Consider the following 24,363-nt stretch of genomic DNA (forward strand, 5'->3'; position numbering starts at 1 on the left):
AGGGGAGCTGGCACTGATGCTCTTTTCTTGGTAGTCCCAGCCTTTTAGCTGGAAGTGGAATTTGCTGGGCTTGAGTGCCAGCTGGGCTGTGCTGGGGCTCTGCGTTCCAGGCCTGGCTTAGGCTGGGTTAATGCTGTGCCTCCAAGGAAATGTGCAGCCATGTGGGGCTGGGCTAGTTGAGCCCCCTCTGTGCACAGGGCCCTCAGACAAAGCAAGAGGCAGAGAAACTGGGTCCTGAACCCCAGCTGCAGTACAGGAGGCTGCTGCTCCAAACCTCAGGTGCAACACTGCTCTAGCCTGAGTTTCATCTGGGGAAACCCCCATTGCAGCCATGCACCCAGGGGCTGTGGTGCTGCTGGAAATCAGTGTCTGGTGGGATGGGGAGGCCCTGCCAGGGCTGGGGGGTGGTGTGCCCTGGAGCTGACACACACAGCTACAGAGTGGGCTTGGTGCTTCCTTGGATGTGTCACTGCAGCAGGAGCCCTGCTTCAGGCTGAGGAAGAGGAGCTGTTGCTCACATCTAGCAGTGAAACAGCACTCATTGCCCTGAACCATCTTCCTTGTAGCACTGAGGGCCTGCACAACACAAACTGCCTAAATTTGAGCAGTGCTTCCCTCTACACAGCTGGGAGCAGGAGCAGGTTTGAACATGGAGCTGTGTCCTGCTTCCCTCCCCTTCCTCTCCCCAGCAGCTGACAGGGCTCTTGGCTTTGACTTTTTCCACTGCTGGGCTCCACTTTGTCTCCAATTTCCACCAGGCACAGGTGTCCTGGATGATGCCTTGCAGCATTAACTGTTTCTGTGCTGGAGAAACCACTGGCATTCCCAGGATGGCTGCTCAGTTTCAAGCTGTCTGGAAACATCTGGATCTGGGACATGGAGTGGAAGGTATGTATTTACAGGAGGATCATCTGGAGAAAGAAACTGCTTCCAGATGTGTTTGGGGAAAAAAATGCTATTGAAATGTAAACTCAGTTTATGGTGTGCTACCTCACAAGTGCTCAGAAAGTGCTTGGGTGCAGGGGAATCTGAGGCTGCTGCTGTGGGTGAGCTCTGGGTGCAGATGTGCCTGCAGATGTGCATTTGCTGTGGGGAATGGTGCAGTTTGTGGCTGGTGAGAGTGTCACATTGTTTTCTCTCTTACCAGCCTAGTCATTCAGTTCTGAGTATTTCTTCCAGATGTGGAAGTGCCTTACAAAAGCAGGGCTGTGTGGCACTGGGGAGCTGTGCTCTGTGGGTGTCACCACTGAACACTGCCTGGGATTCACTCTTCTGCAGAGTGAGCACTGTGTAAAGCCATGGGAGAAGGTGTCAGTCCATCAGCAGGCAGCCTTGCCACAATGTTCTTCCCATTCTCTGTGACCACCTGGGGCTCTGGAGAGGGACAAGTGGCACACAGGCCTGGGAGCGGCACGTTGCTGCTGTGGGAACAGCCAGGCTGCAGGCACGTGGAGCACAGCCTGTGGCTGGAATACCCAGTACCCAATGGACCTGTTCCTTCTCCCAGTGCTTTTGCAGGCAATTAGTGATGATGAGACAGAACATGGAAATCGTTTTTGTCTCACTTCCAGCCTCTGCTGGGTAAATCCTGAGGATGGTGGCACACAGAGAAGGAAGCAGGGCTGTGCCATCCCTGCCCACCCGAGGTTTCCCTCCTTTGTTCTATTTATTGAGCAAGGATCCTGACACCCTTTCCCAGACAGTGACTCACAGCAGCTCTGTCTGTGCAGAAGCCATGTGTCTTGGAGCACTTCATAGATACAGGAGCTGCAGGAGCCTCGCAGGAGCCAACTGTGTTTATTAAAAGATGATCAGATGTTTCCTTCCTTAAGGCAGTGTCTAGCTGAGGCTGAGTAATAACTCATTACCAACGAGACAAATAACTGCTTATCATCAGGTCAGTGCCTTTGCCAGCCCTTCTGGTGGTGGTGGCAGGTGCTTTGAGCACTGGTGGGCAGAACAGGGGGTAAGACCCTGCTCCAGTCCCTGTCCCTTCCCCTGGGTTAAGCTCAAGGAGCAGCTTCATCCAGCCCTGGTGCAGATATTCCCTGCTGCCTGTGGAATCAGGCTGCTCTAGTGACCTTTGCAGGCCACGTTGTTCCATCCTGGTGCTGGGGACTGAGAGCCAATGTGCCAGAGCTCTTTGTGGCCTGATGGAAAAATCAGCAGTGGTTCAGGGCCGTGCTGGAGAGGGATCCCAGGAGCACTGTGGGGCTGTGGGTGAGGTGGGAGGTCAGGATCCCCCATTCCCCTGTCCCACATGCCCCATGCTGGCAGGGCTGGGCTGGGGAGAGGCAGAGCAGGGCCAGCCCTTGTCCCTCTTGGGCTGGCTCTGAGGCTTTCCTCAGACGCCATCCTCTGGTGCAGCCGCCTCGGTCCTTCCCTGCCAGATGCCGTGGCATCTCTCCATGTCCTTTGTTCCCTCCCTTGCTCACGCCTCTCCCATGATTTATGGCCTTTGCAGAGCAGCCTGGCTGCAGCTCTGCTGCTTGTCCAGACCCCTGGGCTCCCTGCCCTCGCTCCCAGCCTGGGGCAGGGAGCTCTTGGGGAGTGCTCTGACCCCCCTGCCTTCGGGCCCCCTTGCATTTCACCATGTGCGTGGCCCTTCCTTTCACCTCCTTCCAGGCTGGGTGTGAATGAAGTGCTTTCAGGGGGAGGAGATTGTTGGGAGCCCAGCTCTGCCTGTGCATTGGTAGCAGCCCATAAAAGCATCCCAGGAATTCGCCTGGGCCCTGTGCGGGGTGAGCCACTGAAAGACGCCCTTTGTTCCTGCAGCCCGGTCCCACACACCCTCCGAGGGCTGGAATCTGCAGAGCTGGATGTGTGCTCCCACTGCCTGCCACGCTGCACTCAGGCCCTGGGGAAGGGAAGAGCTTTTCCCACGTCTGAGCCTGGCCAGGGTGAGCAGGGCACAGGGAAAGGCTTCACTGGCAGGTGGAGCTGTGTGGGAATGAGCCCAGCCTTAGCCCTGTGCTGCCTGAGCCGAGTCAGAGAGACAGAAATCCCTCCCCACGGGGTTTGGTTATGGGTTTGGGGTGTGATTCCTGCCCCTGCCCAGCTCTGGGGCTGTGAGGGAAGGCTGGGGCTGACACAGAGCCAGGCCAGGCCTCACTGCAGCCTGCACACAGCCAGGCTGGCACCCGGCCCAGAACATGGCTCTGGAAAAATAGAAATGCCTTTGTTGTTGTTGAGGAAAGCCCAGAACGCTCCGGCAAGGACACAACCTCTTCCTAAAGCTGGGTTTCAAAGCCCTGCTGTCTCACAGGGTTCAAAGTGACCTGGCCAAAAGCAGCTGCTCCTCTGTGGAGGAAACCCTGACCCACATTGAAGGGCTCCCTCTGACACCACAGCGTGCAGGGGAACCGAGGGATGGCACCCATGCAGCCCCTTCCAGAAGGGTGCCCACCCAGGGGAGCCCCTGGAGCCTTCCTGTGCTGTCACAGCAGAAGAAAAGCTTTGGGTGACTCAGCAAGCTGGGTCTGGGTGCCTCAGCAAGCTGGGTCTGGGTGCCAGACCAGGGCTTGGACACTGTCCTCAGCAAGACTGACACATGCACTTCAGGCAGAGCCTGGGCTGGCTAAAGATACCGTGGTACTTAAATGTTTTATAGAAAATCATTAAGCAATTAAATCTGGTGGATCTCACATAGTAGGAAAAGCAGCTTGAAGCCTGTGCAGTAAACAGGGCAACGCTTCCTGTTCGTTTGGGATGTCTTCTTGGAGTCTTAACTACAATCCTGGCTTCAAAATAACTATAATTATCTCTTAATTGCCATTATTGTTTAACATTTTTAGCATTTGCAAGTGCAAACTGTTACAGTTTTCCGTGCAGATACAATCAGTAGCCTGGGCTCACAATGAAAGCAATTAAAATCCTGTGATTATCACAAGGCTGCATGTCTCTACACCAGCTTCAATCTGCATCACTTGCCAAGATGTAGGCTAGAAACTCAGACAAATTTAGCATTTATTTAGTAACCCAGCAAAGCTATACTACCTCTTGCTGCCTCCAATGATTTGCATCTACGGCACTTTTTGGAAGGACAGGAGCAGGGAGGGGAGGGGAAAGAAAGCAGTTTCTAGAATACATCCCGGGAGAATATACAGCAAGAAAAATTATGCACATGAATTATGCATCTGAATTATGATTTCACTCCTATTTTTGTCCAGATTAGCTCATGTTTGGTGTGCATCCCTGGCAGGGTGCTAGCAGAGTGTGCTCCAGCTCCCAGCAGGTCACTGCAGCTCTGGGTCCTGTGCTCCCTGCTCTGCTGGAGCTGCTTCCCAAGGGCTCACGGAGCTTCCTGGGGATCCAGCCCCCCATCACGATGGCAGCCCCTGCTCCTACACCCCTCCCAGGCTGGCTAAGTCGTTTTTCTATGTTAATGGAATGCCTCTCTTCTGTAAACACACAACAGATGAGAACAGATTTGGGTGTAAACTAAAAAAGCAGGTCTGAGCTATTTTGTACAGAGGGGGAGGTGTGTGGAGGCTGTGCTGCCACCAGCCAGGCTTCAGCAGTGTCCCCCAGGTCCCCAGCATCTCCTGGGGAAAGCACACATGGAAACATCTTGGCCTCTGCCAGCTCTGGGGAGATAAACCCAGGAGAGAAGTGCAAGGGGAAGGCAGCAGCAGGGCTTCCAAAATCTCACCAGATGCAACTGCAGTCCCAGCACACAGTCAAGTAAAGCCAGCGATCCTTCCAGGAAAAACTGCTTTGTAATGCTCAGCCCCTTCCCAGGAGGGCTGGTGACCCCAGGCCATGGATGTTTCCATCTGTAAGGAATTTTCAGTGGCCCTCATTGCAGGAGGGAATTACCTTCCCTGGCCCAGTCAGCAGGGCACCTGCACCCAGGTGTGAGCACAGGGCACCTTCCTCTGCTGGGGCCATGTGGGGAGGCTTGAGGGGCTGTGAATGCTCCCTGGCTGGCTTCTTCCCTCACCAAACTGCATGTCCCACCTCTGCTGCTGCCTTGGATTAACATCCCAACTGTTGTTTGCATGAGAAAATGAGATTAGGAAAGTATTTCAAGTATTTGTGTCTGTTGTTCAGTGGCAAACAAGGCTGGAGCCAGTGCTGTTTGTCCTGTCAGCTGGCCCAAAGCTTGGGAAAACAGCCAGGAAGGCAGTGGGAGACACCCAGCTAAGCACCAGGGGCTGAATTTGCACAGGGGTGGAGTTACCTGCATGCGCACCTTTGTGGGTACCCCTGGGACACCTCAGAGGATTGGGATTTTTCTACATTCAGGTGTTTCCCATCTGCTTTGAAATGCTGCTGGTAGGAAGTGAAAAGTCAGTAAATTTGGGCAGCCACAGAAAACAGGAGCAAAGGCAGAATTAATGGAAACACACATCTTAGAAAGCCTGGGCTTGAAACCCCTGAAACTGCCTGCTGAGTTTTGGGCCAGTTGTGCTCCCAGAGTGATCAGGTAAAGATGAACTCTCCTGTTTGCCTTTTGGAGAAAGAACACAGCTGGTGAGGGAGAGGTAAGGAGGAGGCCAGGAGAGCTGCAGCAGCTCCAGGTCACGGTGTTTTCAGACTCAGCAGGTCCCTGCCACATCCTGGGGCACTCCTGTGGCTCCTCTTCAGACCACCTGCCTGAATTTCAAGGAAGTCATCCATATATTTAACAGGAATATCAGTTTCCAGGAGCTGCAGGGGACCCTGAGATCACAGCAGCTAATGCAGGGATTCTGCTGAGCTGTGCTCACCCCGCCAGAGCTGGAATTCCTCTTGGATGGGATGTCTGCTGGGGGGCTGCTGCAGCTTCCCCTGGGGCTCAGGGATCCAGCCCAAGCATGCAGCCCAGGGAAGACACTTTCTCCACATTTTTAAGCCAGAAGTGGCTCCTGAAATCAATAGAAAAGGAAATTCCTCTGCAGCCTAGGGAACCACCCTGTCCACATTCTTCCCTGAGGCTTTCAAAGGAGCTGAGGAATCTAATTCCCACTAATTTGCTTTAAAAACACCAACTTCAAATTGTAATTATGGCCTGGTGTCTTAGTGCAGAGGGAAGACCCCAGCAGACTTCCTTGCTTCCCTAAGACATCAGTTTTGATGATTTATTAAGACTTACATTTTTAACAATATGATGTTGGTTAATGTTGGAAGATGTTCCTACAATTAATGAAAATTTCATAGAGTGACTGGAGAAGAAAGAGACCATTTTATGTCCCCTACCAGATGGCCTAGACCAGCTGCTCACTTTTTTCTTTGAACTGTGATTCTAATGACTTCTCTGTCCTTTGAAGTCTGCTTAGAGCTGCTGAACCAGATGGATTTGCATGATAGTAGCAGTGCACGTTTAACAGTGGAGGACTTGTGCTTGTTTTCCCTCCTGGCCACTGCTGAATGCTTCAGCTGGGGGATTTGGAGGGGTGAGTAAACCCAGAGTACTGCCAAGCACTGGCAGAATGTGTCTTGGTGTAACATCGCTGGAGTTCAGTGGAGTTACTCCCCAAATCCACAATGGCCTTACCCAGCTCTCAGCTGGTTTTGTTGCTTCACAACCCATGGCACACTGTCAATCATGGATTTACTGGGGCCTGACAAAGTGGGGGCTGCTGTCAGAATGCACATTTCAGCATCATTAAAAAAAAGGTAAGAGGAAAAGAAAGGAAGAGCTTTAAATATGTATTAAGAAGTTTTTAAAATAATAAATCACAAAATAAAATGATGACAAAAGAAACAAAATTGAAAAACATCCCTGAGTGTGGTTTTGGTAGGATTTTATGCAGAGTAGAGAAGCTGGGGCATTGCTGGGTTTGAAATCTCAAATCAATAGTGAAGATGGCCACATCACTTTTTCACACTCCCTCCCAGAGCTCTCACAGGATCTCAAGCAGCTGCTCTCCCTGGAGCAATGTCCGGGCCGGGCTGGCACAGAGCTCTCTAAAATCTCCCAGGACTCTGATGATCCTTCCAGCTCAGGATATGCTGTCACTCTGTGAAGATCATCCCTGCACAATAATAACATGCCTGGGGCTGTCTCTGCGCTGTGTCTCCCTGTGCCTGCCTCAGAGGCCTTTAGGGACTTTTGAGGAACAAACAGCACAGGATAAATGGAACGATAAAGGGAAGGAGCAGAGCAATTACCCAGAACAGCCAGTCCAGGGCACAGAAGGACGCCGAGGCCGCAGCACTGGTGGCACAGAACGTACTTTTCCTCCTCAAGGTGGATAAGGAGGGTGAACCAGAGGTAAGGCTGTGCCTGGATGTGACATGGAAGGAAAAGTCACCATGTTCCCCATTTGTGTGGAGCCCTGCTGTTCCTTCCCAGGGGATGTGGATTCGGTGTTGGCAGCAGTCCCTGTGCAGCAGGGCAGGAGCGCTTGGCTGAGCCCTGCTCCATGAATGTCCCCATCAACCACGGCTCTGCAGGCTGCTCTCCCAGGCCCTGTCACAGGGAATGGCAGGAGCCACGCTGGTAATGGGATGTTCCCCATCAGTGAGATGTTAGAGGTGCTGAGATCAGGTCCCATCTGGATTAATGACTTTAAGGGGAGCAGGTTCCTGTTCATAGCTGCTGTCCCAGTGTTCCCAGTGCTGTGTGATGGCACAGTGTCCCACACAGGGACATGGCACAGGACAGGGCTATGGCACAGTGTCCCTGTCTGGGACAGGACTATGGCACAATGTCCCTGTCTGGGACAGCGCTATGGCACAATGTCCCTGTCTGGGACAGCGCTATGGCACAATGTCCGTGTCTGGGACAGGGCTATGGCACAGTGTCCCTGTCTGGGACAGGGCTATGGCACAGTGTCCCTGTCTGGGACAGGGCTATGGCACAGTGTCCCTGTCTGGGACAGGACTATGGCACAATGTCCGTGTCTGGGACAGGGCTATGGCACAGTGTCCCTGTCTGGGACAGGGCTATGGCACAGTGTCCCTGTCTGGGACAGGACTATGGCACAGTGTCCCTGTCTGGGACAGGGCTGTGGCACAATGTCCCTGTCTGGGACAGGGCTATGGCACAGTGTCCCTGTCTGGGACAGGGCTATGGCACAGTGTCCCTGTCTGGGACAGGCCTATGGCACAGTGTCCCTGTCTGGGACAGGGCTATGGCACAGTGTCCCCGTCTGGGACAGGGCTATGGCACAATGTCCCTGTCTGGGACAGGGCTATGGCACAGGAGCAGCCTGTTACTGCACAGCAACCCCGATTTTGGGTTACAGCCACCTCATCCTCCACACCACCACAGCTTCAGACTGCACACCAGGAAAAAACATCATGGAACAGCTTTGTCCACCCCTGGCACAGCTGAAATCCCCATCCCTGGGGGGATTTAAAAGCCGCATGGACGTGGCACTTGGGGACAAGGCTCAGTGATGTCTTGGCAGCTCTCCAGGACCTTTCCCACCCTGGGTGACTCGGTGCTGTCCCAACCTCGCTCAGGCGGGCGGGCACCGCCACCTGCCTGCCCTCAGTGCAACCGGGCCCGCCTGGCCCTGCCCTCAGCACAATCGAGCCTCCCCCGCCCTCAGCGCGGCCGGGCCCCGCCGAGCCGCCGTAGCCGCCCCGGAAGCGCAGCGGTTGCCATGGCGGCGGGGCGGGGCGCGCGGCGCGCGGGCCATGGCGGCGGCGGTTCCTGTGGAGCCGGTGGAGCCGGGCCCGGCCGGGTCGCTGCGGCGCTGCCTGGCGCGGCTCGGTTCTCTGCAGGCCCGACCTGACGGCGGCCGCCGCACGGAGCTGCACCTGCTCTTCGACCAGCTCATCTCGGAGAGCTGCGGGCCCGAGCCCGCGGCCGCGCCCAGCCCGCAGGTACCGCGGGGATGGGGCTGCGGCACGGGGTGAGGGGCGCGGGGATGTGTCCGTGTGGGGATGAGCAGGAGGCGGGCTCGGCCGCGGGTGTGTCCATGTGTGGGGGGTTTGTCCCGGTGTTTCACCGCCGCATGTCCCCGAGGGTTCCACCCCACGTTCTCCCCGCACTCCTCCCACGCTCCTCTGCCCATCCTTGGTGACTCTGAGCTCTGCTGCCCTGTGCCAGAGCGCTGCCGGGTGCAGATGCGGTGGGTGACACCAACTTTCATAGTCTGATGTTGGAAAAATAATAATTTTTTAAGCCTTAAAGCAAGGCCTTCAAAGCTGAGCGCTATAGATGAGCAACATGGATGCTGCTCCATTGGCAACAGACAGTAATTTGTAATTACACTAGTCTATCTTCATTTTATTTCCAAAGCAGGCTTACTTCGTACTTTGGAATTAATTGCTTTTTGAACAGTGTTCTCCTGTTCCTTGATCTCACTTGGTATTTTTCTTGAGCCATTTTTACTGTCTTTGTAGTCCATAAATAATAAACTGAGGCTTTCTCTTCCAGGATGTTTGTGCTGTGCTTGTCCAAGGCTGTCAGTTGGTTCCCCTTGATCAGGAGCATCTTGTCAGCAAAGTCTGTCAGCTTATCCATCACTTACTCAACAGATACCAGGTAGGAAGAGTTTGGCCATGTCCCTCCTGTCCCTCACTAAGCCAGTGGAACTCTCCCTTTTTCCAGGGCTGTGGAGCCAACCTTCAGGCAGACTTTCTTGGATTTTCACTGTTTTAGTTATTTTTGGGTAGCTGTGGCTTTGATCTGGAAAGATAAAACCACCTGTCAGTCAGAAATGATTCCCCATGGGAAATAGTCTTGTTTTTAGGACTCTTGTACAGATTTATCCATTTCTTGTCAGCTGTGTTGTCTGCTGGTGTGTGATTTTTAACAGCCAGATCACCCGGATCTGTGACCAATTTCTTTGGGTTTGTTGACTGCAGCAGTACAAGGTGATGTTTATATTGACCTTTTCTTTTTTGACAGGTGATGGTTGATGAGCAGAACTTGAATTTCCTTCTCTCCTACTGCATCTCTGCTCTGAGGCAGTGCAGCTCCTGGACACATGTTGAAATTCTACAAGCCTTAGCAGCTCTTGTTTACAATAATGGGCCTAAGTGTCAGAAGGTGAGTTTACAAACAGAGAGAAAGTCACAACGAAAATATTTGCACCACTGCTGTTTCTACTTGATTTTTTTACCTGAGAGAAAGAATAAAAAATTCTGAAATTGTGTTACCTTTCATGCTAAGATGAGGTCCCATTTAGATAGTGGCTGATATTTATGGGAAATTTCAGTTGTATTTATTAATAATTATTATTCTCATGTGGAATACTCTGTATCTGCAGGCTTCAACTGTAGGGATCACCATTAAATAAGAGCACAGGCTAAAGACCAACCACCCTGTGCCTCAGGGAGCTTCAAATTGCACATAACTCCCCAGGCTGCACTGAGGATGCTGAAATGCATCCTGTAACCAGAGCAGGGCTCCAGCTCAGCGCTGTTTCAAAGAAGAGGCTCTTGGGTATCAGCCCTGTGTGAAGCTCCTTGTTGCTGCAGCTGACAGTGTTTGAAATGCTGAATCCTCCTGCTGTCACCAGCCTGTGGCAGCTTGCAAAGCAGTCTCTGCTGTTGGGCTGAGCATGGGGGGGTGATGCTCACAGTTTGGGAGCTGCCAGCTTGTGTGGGCTTGGAGCCTGTGGAGTGGCAGCAGTTTGGTGCAGCAGTTGTTCCTAGCTTGGCTTCATGTCTGGGAGGAGAGCATAAACTGGGACTGAGCTGAGCTGTGCTCAACTCTGTCCTTTCTTAATGCAAAATAAGAGGACTTAAGGAATTAAGATTTTCTTGCTGTTTTTATAAATCTGTCTCTGGAATCTGAATTTGTGGCTGAGAATTTGTAGGGTTTGTTTTATTTCTCATTATCATGCTTTGATTTTTTTGTTTGGTAATAAATTCAACTAATTTCACTAAGCTAGGTTTGCTCTGCCCATGATGTTTATCAGTGAGTGACCTCTCCTTGTCTCAACTCCTGAACCTTTCCTTGTATTTTCTCTCCCCTGCCCATCTGAGGAGCAGTTTTGGTGGCACCTGATGTCCAGCCAGGCTCCAGCCACCTCCCCTGATGTTTAGCCCCCAAACACAAGACCCAGGAGGCTGAGGGAGGAGCACTGACCCCTGATGATTTTGTGTTTTGTTTTCAGTATCTCCCAGACCTGCTGGGCAAGGCTGGGCTGCTGCTGCAGTTCAGTGACCCTGGCCAGCCAGATGTGGAGCTCAGGAGGGCGGCTGTGCGCAGCATGGCAAACCTGTGTCTCAGGTGTGTACAAACCTTCTCAGGGCAGTTGGAAAGTGTTCATCTGCCAGCACAGGGCCAGCAAGGTGTAGGTGCATGAATTTGAAATGCAGAGCTTTAGTGTTACAAGGTATCTGTGCATGAAACCAGAAGTTCTCAGTGTTCCAGAAACAGAGTTACAGGGATTAGTTTAGGGAAGAAAAGAAAAGCTGTCCGGTTTTTCATGCAGATTTCCTTTTGTCCTCTGTGTGGTGGAGCTGGCTCCTTTCAATCAGCCATCCATCCAGCTGGGGCTCTGCAGGCTTACAGAGGGCTTGGGTGGGACTTTGTGTAACTTTATGAACCTGTGCACAGACTGTAAAGCAACCTCATGTCTCCTCCTGCTCTAATTTTAGTGTCCCTGGACAGCCATACCTGGATGAGTCCTACAGAAGTGTCTGTTTTCAAACTTTCCTGAGTGTTCTGCAGTCTTCAAAAACCTCTGATGTGGATGACATCACTTTTTGCATGGTAAGTGTGAGCCTAATTGTCTAAAATCCTCTCATTAGGAGATTGTGCTGCTGGAATGTGTGGAATTTGGAATGTTTTCAATTAAGGTTTTGCTTTAATAGTCTATAATTTATCATATTACTGTCCCAATTGAGCAGAACTGTCATTGTCTAGAAGGTTACTTGAAAGATGTGAGCCTGCAGCGTTTTGGAAAGGAAAAGTAAGTAATTCTTTGTTTTCAGTTACTGCAAAGTGCACTGAAAGGTGTCCAGTCCCTTCTCAACGGTGGGAAGATGAAACTGATGCAAACTGACCAAATTGGAGCTCTTCTGGCAGTGTTAAAGGTAAATCCTTAAATCCACCTGGAGAAAGGGGCAGGCATTGGGAGGCTCCAGGTGCTGTTAAGTGGGAAACTGTACGAGATGGGCAAGAGGGAGCAGAGAAACCTGAGAGTGGGGGGAAATGGGATGTGAGATATTAAAGAAAAATATACTGAGTTCCTCTCACAGCATCTTCACTGCACTCCCCACAGCAGAGTGTGAGAGGAAGATGGGAGCCTGGGGTTTTTTGGGGGAAAGGAGCACAGCTGAAAATTGTGAATAACAGTACAGAACTCTAACATTTGTGTTCCTGTTGCAGAAATGCATGTTCCACGGGCTGCCAGGACTGAGCATAGAGGTGCCCACAGCCCTGTACCCTGCTCCTTTACCTCAGTATGATAAAAGGTCACCTGTCAAGCAGGAGCAGTCAGAACCAGCCACCTCCAAGCAGACAGGGGTAAGCTGGGCTGCTCCTGATTCTCCAGCCTGTTTGTTGTGGTTGTGTCTTACCTGTTGTGATATTGGTGGCTCTTCATGTCCTGAGCATGTGGTGCATTCAATTCTTTGCTTCAAAGGTGATGATTATAAATTCTGCTCTGAGTAAAACTGCTTTAGGAAATCAGGTGACACAAACAAATGGCTCTGCAGGGCTTAGCTTTCCACATCTAAGCTCTGTGCAGCAATTATTCATCCATAGCCAGGAATTCCTGGCCTCCAGGCACGGGATTGATGCGTGCAAACTTGCCAAAGCTTTTGATTTTATAAGTCACGTTTTCTCTCCTAACGCTTGCACAATTGTTTGACTCTTTCTTAGGGAAGTCAAGTTCATTTAAGACTGATTTCTTGCCCCATCTGTTCTGCTTAATCCTTCTAGAGGTTATTTTTTAAACCTGTAAATACTTTGGATTACTTATTATCTGAAAGACATTAGAGAAAATAAAGTTATCTAGTCATGTTGACTTGTTTCTTTTCAGGTGCTGGAAAGAAAGGATAGTTGGTGTTCCCTACTGTAAAACTAAAAGAACTATAGAAGTATTTTGTGTTGTTCTTTAATCACTTTTGTGTGAAATAAGATTTTTAACTAGAAGTTTCCTTGGATATATTTTTTCTTACTGATGAAGAAGCTACAGCTTAGTTTTTGAGGCTATTCAGTTATAAACTGTTTACTTAGGTATTACTGAAATTTTGTGTCTGTTGCTACAAATAAGCAGAATTTAAGAACTCAGATACTAAAGAGTGGCAGGGACATGTAACTGCATCTGTGTATTCGTTAAGTATTGACTAAGAAAAATCAATTTTTTTGTCTTAGAGCCGAAGAAAAAAGTGCAAAGGGAAACAGAAGAAGGGAGAGTTTGGAGAAGAAGGAAGAGAAGATTCAGGGGATGCAGGAAATGAGTCAGGGCTGGGAGCAGACATGCTGAAGCTGCACTTGGGGGATGTGCAGAGCAGCCCTTGCGCGGATCCTCGGCCCCGTGTGTCGGATGTGTGTGCTGGGAAGGATCCCCTGCCCTCCCTTCCCACGGGCTGCAAACGCATCAGCAGCAGCGAGTCAGAGTATTCTGACACTGAAGGTGGAATCCAGAGCAAAGTCAGGTGATTGTTGTGCACTTAAACACAGACATGGGGTCCATAAAACGCTTCCACACCATCCTTTGTTCGTAATCACAAATGCTGAGGAAATTACTTTCCCTTTTGATTTATGGGATGACACAAGAAAATTGGGAGGCAGTAATTTGTGTTGGTTTGGAAGTCAATTTGTTCTTCCTTTTCCTGTTCTTGGTCTAAAAGGTTTCCTCTCACAGCCAGCCACTAATACACATGAAAGAGGTGGAGTCCATCCCTTGTCCCTGCTGTTTTCATTAATCTTTCTGTTTGTGTTTCAGGTCTTACCAAGCCAATGTTCGCCAAGGGGCTCTGGCCTGTTTCCTCTCCACTATAAAGTCAATAGAAAAGAGAGTTCTTTATGGCTACTGGTCAGCATTTGTTCCTGATGCCCCTGGTATTGGCAGCCCCCAGTCTGTGTCCCTGATGACTATTGCTCTGAAGGACCCTTCTCCAAAGGTGAGGCACTTCTGAGTACAAAAATTGTTTAATCTTGGGAGTTGTCTTCTCTGGCCTTCAGCAGGTGTTTGGCTACTGCCCAAGAAATAGGAGGCATTGGCTAAGGAAACAAAGGATTGGTTCTGTATTGCTTAAAGTCATGAAAAGAAAACTGGAGTTGAATTTTCACTTTTTAGAGAGGATTTCATATATTTTAAAATTCTCCACCTGCTCAAAGAAAGTGTTAAAAGGTATCACAAATGTTTTATCATTTCAGACACGTGCCTGTGCTCTTCAAGTCCTCTCAGCCTTCCTGGAAGGTTCTAAGCAGTTCCTCTCAGTGGCTGAAGATGCCAATGACCACAAGAGAGCTTTTACTCCCTTCTCTGTCACCATTGCTTCCAGCATCCGGGAGCTGCACCGCTGCCTGCTGCTGGCCCTGGTGGCTGAGTCCTCCTCCCAGACACTGACACAGATAGTCAAGGTACCTGCACTGCAGATGTGCCACGTGCTCCCAGGGGTGACACTGCTCTCTGGAAAGATTGCACAGAATTGCTGTTGAGAGTGATGTGGTGGTGGTGAGAAGCAGACCTTTGTCATCTCACAAGGCTTCATTGACTGAGCCACCCTACAGAATCCTGGAATCACAGAATGGTTTGGGTTGGAAGGGACCTTAAAGTTCACCTTATTTCAATTCCCTGCTGTGGACAGGGATACCACTAGACCAGGTTCCTCAGAGTTCATCCAGAGTCTCAAGGTTTCTTTTCAGCACAATTCTCTTTTTTCCTGCATTTTTTTAGTCTTTTTGGAGCTCAATGAACCTATAAAGTGATTCTGCAGACTCATGTTGTCTTTAAAACTGGAATCCAAATTGACAAGTGCTTCCATAGTCTATGAAATTCCTTGGTCTTTATGCCACCTCACAGTAGTTAAATCTTTGTTCTTCGGAGCCCAGTTTTATGCAGTGTTCACACAGCAGATAATTGGGGTGGCTTTTTTCAGGTGCCCTCAGATAATGAGCTGCCTGGGTGACCTAAATTACAAATGTAAAAACAAACCTGTTGGAGGCCAGGCTGACATTGTAACCAGCACCTTTCTCTGTGTTTCAGTGCCTTGCAAACTTGGTTGCCAATGCACCCTACAGCAGATTGAAGCCTGGGCTGCTTACCAGGGTGTGGAACCAGATCAAGCCCTACATCTCTCACAAAGGTTTGCATTCTATTCCTCCTCAATGCTCCATAAATTCATAATTCAATAGCAGAGGGTGTTTATATGTTATAATCTACCTGTCTGAAAACTGCTGAGGGGGGATGCTGAGCCATCAATGAGGTTCTAATGAAGCATTTTTTGCTTGTTCTTCTCCCCGCATTGTCTCTTGCAGATGTTAACGTTCGAGTTTCCAGCCTCACGTTGTTGGGGGCAGTAGTTTCTGTCCAGGCACCTTTGCCAGAGGTGCAGCTGCTTCTGCAGCAGCCCAGCTCCTCAGGGCTGAACAGCAGCGGCAGCACAACCCCTGGGCGCTTCAGCTCCTGTGAGCAGTGGAGGAAAGCAGTGCCCTGGGCAGGGGAAAGCCCTGTGGAGAGCCCAGCAGGGAGTGGCCCTGCAGAGCCCTGCTGGCTGCTGCGCCTGTGTGTCTCCATCGTGGTCCTGCCCAGGGAGGATTCCTGCTCCGACAGCGACGCCGCCTTGCCGTGCCTGGCCAGCGTCTACGAGCCGTGTCCCCTGCGCCTGGAGGCCCTGCAGGTGGGAGGGCACAGGCAGCTTGGCCCACATCCCTCAGCTGCCTCCCTCACTTGTGCACTCCCTTTGCTGCCTGCTTTCTCAGGGAGATTCAGGCTGAGGCTTCTGCTGCTGCAGTGGGGCTGAGCTGCTGTGACTCAAACATTTTGATTCCATGACCACAGCATGACTGCAAACCTGCTGCAGCAAGTGGTTTTTTATCTTCAGCATTTTTTTCAATATTATTTGGGGGTGTGTGCTGGCAGACTGCGAGTCTTCCACTCCTCCATACAGAATCCAAATTAAAATTTTGGTGGAAAACAGTGGGGAAAAACCCTGCAGTCAGAGAACAGTCTGCAAGGAGCTGTGGAGTGACTCAAGGAGGATGCTGAGGCTTGACTTTGTTTTAATTCATGTAGCCACAGCAAAGGGTAAGATTTTGTAACATGCATCCCAAGAAGTCTCACTCTTTCTGGAACAGTGAATATTTGTTAATTCCAGCTTCACAGAAGGCAACAGCAATGTTACAGGAGGTACAGAATGTCTTACTCTTAGTTTTTTTGGCTACAGGAGCCCTCACAGTAAATAATTCATGGTCTTGCTACCTGATAGTGCTTTTGTGGCTCTTTGAACAAGATAATGGAACAGGGAGGCTTTTAATCAGCTCTGGTATTCCAGAAGTTGTGCTGCTAGGTGTATCTGTTACATCAGACCTCAATGTATGGTTCCAGGGTTGATTTGCCCATTAACATCATTTCAGTGTGTAGTTGGGGTATTTTGGGTAAACAGAAGGAAGAAATGCTGAATGGAATTTCTTTTGTCTGTGTTTAGGTGTTGGCTCTTCTTGTGAAAGGTTATTTCCCTATGGCTCAGAGCTATTTCCTAGAACTTGGAGAAGTGGCTTGCAGATGCATGGAAGAAATGGATCCATCCATTCAGCTTCATGGAGCCAAAGTAAGAGCAGGAGAACACATCAGTGTTGTTTTCCCAAGTCAGTTTTATCTGTCTGTGTGCTTTGCAAATGCAGATGAGTGGTGATGAATATTCAGAGCATCTGTGTGTGTGATGTAGAAATGCAGTACCCTGACACTTGGAGAAATGCACCTTCAGCTCCCAGTCTTGAAGTCTCAGCAGAATTTTGTTGCTCTGCTGAGTCACCAGGAAGCTTGGGAAGTGCAAGGACTAAAACACTGGTCCTTCCCTGGCTGAGCATCAACTGGTGCAGGGGCTGGGCTCTGTGACCCAAAGATTTCCTCTTTGTGAAGTAGTTTGTTGTGCTGTGCTAGCTGGAGACTTTATGTAGGAAAGGCTTTTCCTCTAATTTCAGTACTAGCAGGGGCAAAACAGTCCAAACCAGTACTGAATCTTTGATTTTTGCTCCCTGGGTGAGCAGATGCAGTCCTAGGTGAAGGTTCTGTAGTTCCATAATCCTTGAGTCATGCCTGATGAAAACCTCCTTGCTTTGTGTTCTGTGTAGCTTCTGGAGGAGCTGGGCACGGGTGTCCTGCAGCAGCACAAACCTGATTCCCCCACTGCCCCTGAGCAGAGGGTGCCTGTCAGCGTGGTAAGTGTGAGATTCCACCTCACTGAGCTCTTCCCTGATCTGCAAAGTCACTAGCACAGACACAGAGAATTGCAGGGAAGCAGGAAGGGACTCAGACTGCAGCTTTGTGGATGCCAGCATGGACAGTTTCTGGAGACTTCCTGCAGTAATTTGGCAGTTGTTCTCATCTGTAGACAGATGTGTTGGGTTTTATTTCTTTTACATGATGTTAACCCTGTGTCTGCCTCTCCTCTTCCCAACTCTTGCAGCCTGCTGTAGCTCAGAGAGCTGGAAGAACAGCTCTGATTTTTTCTGCATAAAACTTTCAGAATTTTGGTGAATTTGCATTGTTAAAGAGCCAACCTACGTTTTCTGGCTGGTCACAAGTGCAGAGAGAGTGGCCAGAACCACAATATATGTGAATTTAGAAAAATTAATTAGCTGTATATTCTGTTTGGCTAAGTTTGCAGAAGCTGAGTAATATAGGCCTGTGCAAGTCTTCCTTCTGTGAACAGAAGACAAGCTTAAAAATTCCTTTGGCTCATGCTAAGTTTTGAGCCTACAGGACAGGAAATGTGTTCAGTAGCATCAGGTTCCTGTTGTTTGCTATGGATTTGTCAGGCAAATGAAAACACTCAGCTGTGTGGATTCAGGAGTGGGGTTACAACTGTCTTTCATGCAGTTTAAATTTCAGGATATGATGATCATCTTTAAGACAAGAACTTAGGCTCAATTGCTGATTTTAAAAGATAAATCTGGCTGCTTCTCCTGCAGGTTGTGACCTTCTGGACAATGATGTTGAATGGCCCTTTGCCTGGCACTCTGCAGAACTCCCCCCATGCCACTCTCCAGACAAGTGCCTGTGATGCCCTGTCCTCCATCTTACCAGAGGCTTTCAGCCTCCTGCAGGTAGGAGAACTCCTTTAAATGTGCTGCTTTTACCTTTGAGCCTTTGTCCTTTTCCACCAGATTACAGCAGTGTAATCTTTAAAACTTTAAAACTTACCAGGAGAAACTAAAGAAACCTTCCCAATTTTTTTCCTCATTCTAAACATTGTGACTGTTGAAAGCTGGAAAGGGCAATGTTGGGAGTAATTAGCCTGTCAGAATAATTAAAGTGTGGGTCACAGCAGCTGTTTGGCCCTGCCAGGAATACCCAGCCTTGGCAATGATGGACAGGAGATGGAGAACAAGAATTTCATGGCATGAGGGGGGGGCTGAGGGATTGTTATAATGCTGATTAATTCTTTGAAGAGCCAGCTGAGCCAACAGCCAGGGCCTGATGTTGTGCACCCATTTGCGTGTGGTTTTTTTCCCCTTGCGACATGAAATATGCTTTTAAACATGAAAGCCTTGGCAGTGGATCCCCTCTGCATTGTGCAGCTCCTCTGTGTCACTGTGCCCTTGCTGGGGAGTGCTCTGCCAGATCTCATTTGCCCAGGAATTGCTGCTCCAGCAGTATCTCTGGAATTCTCCAAGTACAGCATGTACTTCATCCCTCTGTACTTTGATCCCATCCCCTCTCCTGTGCGTGTGGCCAAGTGGGGTCAAGTCAGTGCCCACTCTGACCTTTTGTCATGGGCTGGTGAACTGACAACCTGCCTGGCCTGGTTAATGAGGGGCAGAGAGGGAAGGAAGGCAGGAGCTCTCTGTGTTAGCTCTGATGGGCCATGGATGAGAGTTAATACTTTGATTTCCTTCTGGTCTTACCTGACAGCAGTGAGATCCTGTGTGCTGGATCATTCTGTTTCCTGCCTGGGCTCCTGAAACACTTCTCACTTGATCTCACATGCTCTGAGTGGGAGCTCCTTCAGACACAGGGTCTCTGAGAGAATTTGTGTGTCCCTGTGAGCTCTCCTCAGCCCCCTGCTGCCAGTGCTGCTCCTCTTTGCAGGGTGAGCAGCAGATCCTGTGTGTCACGTTGCTGCTTGGCCTGAACCACAGCGAGAACCCGCTGGTGAAAGCTGCTGCTGCCCGTGCCCTGGGAGTCTACATCCTCTTCCCGTGCCTCAGGCAGGTCAGAGCCAGCCCATTCCCTTCTTCTGAGCCATTTTAGAATGAACCATAAGGTGTGCAACATGGATGTGTTTGAAATCAATTCACTTTTATACTTCTGTTTACTTAAACCTGCAAGTACTGCAGTGCATTTATCATTCTCCTTACTGGCTCCAAACCTGCTCTTGCCTTTTGTGTGAGAGCAGAATCAGTGCAGCTTTAAGGGAGAGGAAAAGGAGAGAAGCCAGGATCTTCCCAGGCTCCCAGGGATGGAAGCTGGAGTGGTTAGGTTGGCACAGAGGAGCTGCAAGAGGTGAGGGGGAGCTGGGATGAAAGGAACAACTTCAGGGTTCTATGACTTGAACAAGTTTTTAATGTGAAGCCTTCAGTTTTGCTTAAAACTAAGAAATAAAGCTTATTTGGAGAAAAAAGAAAAGCTGTTTTTTCTACAAATATCTTCTTAGCTGAGCTGGAAGATTAGTTTTTACGATGTAACCTTTAAGTGAATGATTTTAATTAAAAAAAAATGCAGTAGCTGACTTTGGATTTTAATTCCAAAATATTTTGAAAGAAAATCCTTTACCACATGTAATGTGCCATAGAAGAGAAGATTAGACAGGCAGCTCAACAGGGAGTTTGGAGAAGCAATTACTTTAAGAGTGGGATTTGATGGATATAAGGTTGGCAGTCCATGTAATTATGTTAAAATCCAAAGTAACTAAATCACCGATGGAATTAAACAATCTGTTGAAGTTTTTCAGCAGCAGCTACCCAAGAGTGGTGGACTTGGTCAGCATTCAGGCTTGGACTGCAAGTTAAAGGTCAGGCAAAGCTGCAGAGAGCACCATGAGCTCATTAAAAGGTGTCACCTAGAAAAGTAAATGAACAGAGCTGGTCTCTCTCATTTCCCTGGAAAAACCAGAGTGTGTTACTGAGGAAATCACCTGTGTTTTGAGAACATTGTAACTGCAGCAGCTTTTGCTTTGACAGGATGTGATGTTTGTGGCAGACACAGCCAATGCCATTCTGAATTCCCTCCATGACAAATCTCCCAACGTCCGTGCCAAGGCAGCCTGGTCCCTGGGCAACCTCACAGACACCCTGATCATCAACATGTAGGTGACACCCCCTGCCCTGGCTGCCACCCCTGCTCCTGTCCCCAGGTGTCACACAGACCACACTCATGGTCTGCAAGAGGACAGTGCCTCAGGCTGTGCCTGGAGAGCCCCAGGTTGGACCTGAGGAGGAATTTCCCCATGGGAAGGGTGGGCAGGCACTGGGAGGGGCTGCCCAGGGAGGTTTGGAGTTCAGGGAATGACTGTTTGTGGCACTCAGTGCTCTGGGCTGGGGACAAGCTGGGGATCAGGCACAACTTGGACTCAATGCTCTGAATGGACTTTTCCAACCAAAATAATTCTGTGGTACTTAACATAAAAAAAAAGCTGAATTTTGGTTTGGATCCTTATTTTTAAGCACCCTCTGCCTGTGTGTCTGCCAGTGTGTGACACTGTTTAAGCATCCTGTATCCATCTGGGAACACCTTCCCTATCCCACAGTGCTCCAAGCCCTGTCCAACCTGGCCTTGGACACTTCCAGGGATGGGGCAGCCTCAGCTTCTCTGGCACCCTCTCAGGGATCAGGTTTTTTCTGATATTCTGCTCTAACCCTACTCAGTCTGAAGCCAATCCCCCCTTATCCTGTCACTCTAAGGAGAGACTCTTCAAAACTTTTCACTTTTCAGTTTTCCATTTCTTGTGTGTTGCTTGGTGTAATTACATGGTTCCTTTACTTTCAACATAGCACAGAAGTAAAATTAATAAATATTTAACCCTTCCTCAAGCCAGAAACTGAGGGAAGCCCAACCTACTGTTACATTTTTAACAGGAAAATTAGTTATCATATATTCCTGCTACAGAATTACCCCTGAGCATTTCCTTGCCCTCTGTTTTTTATTACAGACTTAACCACTGCTAACCAGCTTTCTTACATTGATAGTTTGGTTTTAAATTAATAAACATAGTGGTCACATGCAGAAAGGTCTGCCTTATATATTAGCCTCCTAAAGAGTGAAGGTTGATCGTTCATGGGCCTTTACAGAGGGTGGTGTCACATCTTTGGGGATGGAGCAGCTGAGCTGGGTGCTCACAGGATGCCTCTCCTGCCAGGGAAACCATGGGACAAAGCTTCCAGGAGGAGCTCTCTGATCTCCTGCTGCTGAAACTGCTGCGGTCTGCAACGGAAGCATCCAAGGACAGGGACAAGGTAAGGCTGAGGGGAGGGAGGGTGGGGTTGGTGCACTTAACTCCTGCATCAAAAAAAGGAAAGGAAAAAGGCACCTTTTTTTTTTTAAGTCTCTTTGCCCCAGCGTTTGAGGGGAGCTGCAGCTCAGATCCTCCCCTGAGGGCTGGTGTTCAGAGGTTTTTGTGGTCTTGTGTGGTGTTTGAACTGCAGGGAATTTGCCTGGGCTTTTCCACAGTGCAGGGGCTTTTGGTTTGGTTTGTGGCCATTTGCAGAGAATGATCTTTGTGGTGGCATTTAGGAAAACACAGTGTGATTCCAGCTGTGCTCCTTGCTGGCTCTGAGACCATTTCACAGCAGGCTTGAAATCAAACCCACCAACAACCCAAAAACTGGAGAGGTCTTTGTGTGTTCCAGGTCAAGAGCAACGCTGTCCGTGCCCTTGGGAACGTGCTGCATTTCCTGCAGCCCTGCCACGTGGCCAAGCCCAGGTTCAGGGAGGCCATTGAGGAGTCCCTGCAGGCCCTGATTGCCACGGTGGGCAGCGAGGCCACCATGAAGGTGCGCTGGAACGCGTGCTACGCGCTGGGCAACGTCTTCAAGAACCCTGCCCTGCCTCTGGGTGAGAGCCTGCTGCCCTGCCTGGGGCTGGCACACCATCTCTGGGCTATCACACCATCTCACACCATCTCTGGTGCCAGAACAAGGGGGGAAGACAACCAAGCTGGGTCTTGCTGTCACAGCTTTCCCAGGGCTCTTCCCAGTGGAACAGGCTCAGCTCCTCCCAGTGCCAGTGCAGCTGTAGCTGCAGTGTTCAGCTGGATCTGTCGTGTAAGGAAAGGGTGTGAGGGTGGGATTATAGCTGTGAATAAATGCCAAATGTCCCCTTGTAGAGCTTCAGTAGATTAACTCATAACTAATATTTCATAACTCCTGATTCTCTCATTTAAACCACAATAAATTCAATAAATGTCAGCCCATTAAATATTCAAGAGACATTTACAGTTTTGCATATTTTGGCTGATTTAAAAAGGGAATTTTTTACATTTTATTTTCAGGAGAGGCTCCTTGGGCCAGGCAAGCTTTCAGTGCCCTTTCCTCTGTAGTCAAGTCCTGCAAGAACTTCAAAGTGCGAATCAAGTCAGCCATGGCCCTGTCCATCCCCAGCAAGAGGGAATGCTACGGCTCCACGGAGCAGTTCTGCCAAATCTGGAGCGCCCTGCTGGTGGCCCTGCAGAGGAGCGAGGACACCGAGGACTTCCTGGAGTTCAAGTACAGCTCCAGCCTCAGGAGCCAGATCTGCCGGGCCCTGCTGCACCTGCTGCAGCTGGCCAGGAGCACAGACCTGCCCCTGATCGGGAGCAGCCTCAGGGAGCAGGGGGAGGCCATCAAACCCCACATCCTGCAGTACCTGCGCGCCTCGGGCGAGGAGAGCGAAACGGGAGCGCGCACGGACTCGGGGGACAGGGAGAGAGGAGTGCAGGGAGCCATCGAGCATCTCAGTGGGATTGAGAGAGAGCTGCAGGGCAAGGCCAGGCTCAGAGTGTCCCTGTACCTGGAGGATGTCCTGACAAACCACACCAATGCCACAGGGCTGACAGAAGCTTGAGGGAAACGCCCGTTTCAGTGACCAAAACTTCCACAGGGAGCACCAAACTGTTCACTTGCACAGGACAGCCAGAGGAAAAGTTTCCTGCTGCTGATATTGAATATTTTATTTCAGACTTTATTAATAATGCCTCTAGGACTTCATTTTTATATTATTATTTTTTACTGTTGTGTTTGGTGAACTCTGCCATTGCCCTCCCTGGGGCTGGTTTGTGCACTTTGCTGTCACAGCATCATCACTTGGAAAATAAACTCCTTTTCCTCCTCTGTGTGTTTTATAAAGCTGCCTGTTCCCTCAGCTTATCTCAAAGCATTTTATTCCTATTGCTGCAGGATCCAGAATCATGTTTGTAAAGCAGGGGCCTGGAAGAATTTTGTTTTTCAGAGCACTGCAAATGTTGTCACTCTTGTGTTCCTGCAATAAACCCAAATAGGCCAATATTTGAAGAAGATCTTAGAGCAAACACCCTTTACCTGTCTGTGTCCTACACCTGGCCTGTGCCTGCCTCCTGCCTCCACTCATCCTGTCTTCCAAAAAAATCAAAATTCCTTGTTTCCAGATGGATGGTACTGCATTAAAAAATTCAAAGTAGGTTCTCCAAGGCTGGAATTTTGGCTCTCCAGGCACCTCTGTGGGAGGTGCAGTGATGTTCTAAGAGCACACGGCTTTGTTTCTGGTTCTGGGGTTCTGTCCCCTTCCATTCCTTCCTGCTGGTGTAACTTGCTCTGTGTTTGCTCTGTGCTTACTCTGCTGATAGCTGGGGGAGTGCTGAGCTCTCTGATGTTGCTGGGGACAAATCAGCACCTCCAGGAATGAGCAGGGCTCTGGGGCTCTCAGAGTTAAGTGCCTGGTGTCCTTACCCTGGGCTGGATGTTTGAACAGAGCTCAGGGCAAGCCCTGCCTGTCGTAAAACCTGTGGGGGATACAAAATTCATCTGCTTTGTTCTTCCACCCTGGCTGGTTTCAGCAGGCCTCGAGTGCTGAGAGTATCCAAAACTTCCTGGAGTAATGGAGCCTTTTTCAGGGCATGGATGGGGCCAGTTCTCTGGCAGGGATGATTTCTCCTGCTGTACCAGCCAGGCTGGGAAACCCTGGGATGGAGGCAGAGCTGAGCATCCCTGCTGGGCCCTGGCCTGGCTCTGCTTCGAGTGACACATTTGCACTTCAGCTTCACTTTCCTCTCTGCTGCAGCTGTGCCTGATCCCATCTTTGAGCTCCCACACCTGAACCAAGCCTGTGTTTCTCCATGCCTTGAGGAGAAATCTGTCCCATAGCCACTGAAAGCACAGCTCAGCCTGGATTTCTTTCCCAGCTT

At 49.8% G+C, this 24,363-nt stretch overlaps 1 protein-coding gene across 2 annotated transcripts; it reads left to right on the forward strand.

The window, feature by feature from the left end:
* The first annotated feature begins 818 nt into the window (after positions 1–818).
* Positions 819–23,314, forward strand: HEATR6 (HEAT repeat containing 6). 2 transcript variants are annotated; one of them, XM_033078077.2, is made up of 20 exons: positions 819–888; positions 9,317–9,424; positions 9,791–9,931; positions 11,004–11,119; positions 11,491–11,605; positions 11,827–11,928; positions 12,224–12,361; positions 13,214–13,497; positions 13,788–13,965; positions 14,222–14,428; positions 15,054–15,153; positions 15,326–15,687; positions 16,495–16,617; positions 17,141–17,227; positions 17,981–18,115; positions 19,101–19,223; positions 20,192–20,316; positions 21,367–21,463; positions 21,857–22,061; positions 22,498–23,314. In XM_033078077.2, the coding sequence occupies exons 1-20, from the start codon at positions 877–879 to the stop codon at positions 23,046–23,048; spliced, it is 3,309 nt and encodes a 1,102-aa protein (XP_032933968.1). In that variant the 5' UTR covers positions 819–876; the 3' UTR covers positions 23,049–23,314. The 2 variants fall into 2 exon arrangements, with proteins under 2 accessions (XP_032933968.1, XP_032933969.1); XM_033078078.2 differs by lacking the exon at positions 819–888 and adding an exon at positions 8,645–8,760.
* Positions 23,315–24,363: the final 1,049 nt, after the last annotated feature.

Source organism: Catharus ustulatus, chromosome 22 (genome assembly GCF_009819885.2).
Source record: "Catharus ustulatus isolate bCatUst1 chromosome 22, bCatUst1.pri.v2, whole genome shotgun sequence".
Classification (NCBI taxonomy): domain Eukaryota; kingdom Metazoa; phylum Chordata; class Aves; order Passeriformes; family Turdidae; genus Catharus; species Catharus ustulatus.

Bases quoted from the DNA above. Each gene is read 5' to 3' on its own strand.
- HEATR6 (XM_033078077.2), top strand. The intron at 9,932-11,003 runs GTGAGTTTACAA...TTTTGTTTTCAG, and splicing joins ATGGGCCTAAGTGTCAGAAG to TATCTCCCAGACCTGCTGGG. The intron at 13,498-13,787 runs GTGATTGTTGTG...TTTGTGTTTCAG, and splicing joins GGAATCCAGAGCAAAGTCAG to GTCTTACCAAGCCAATGTTC.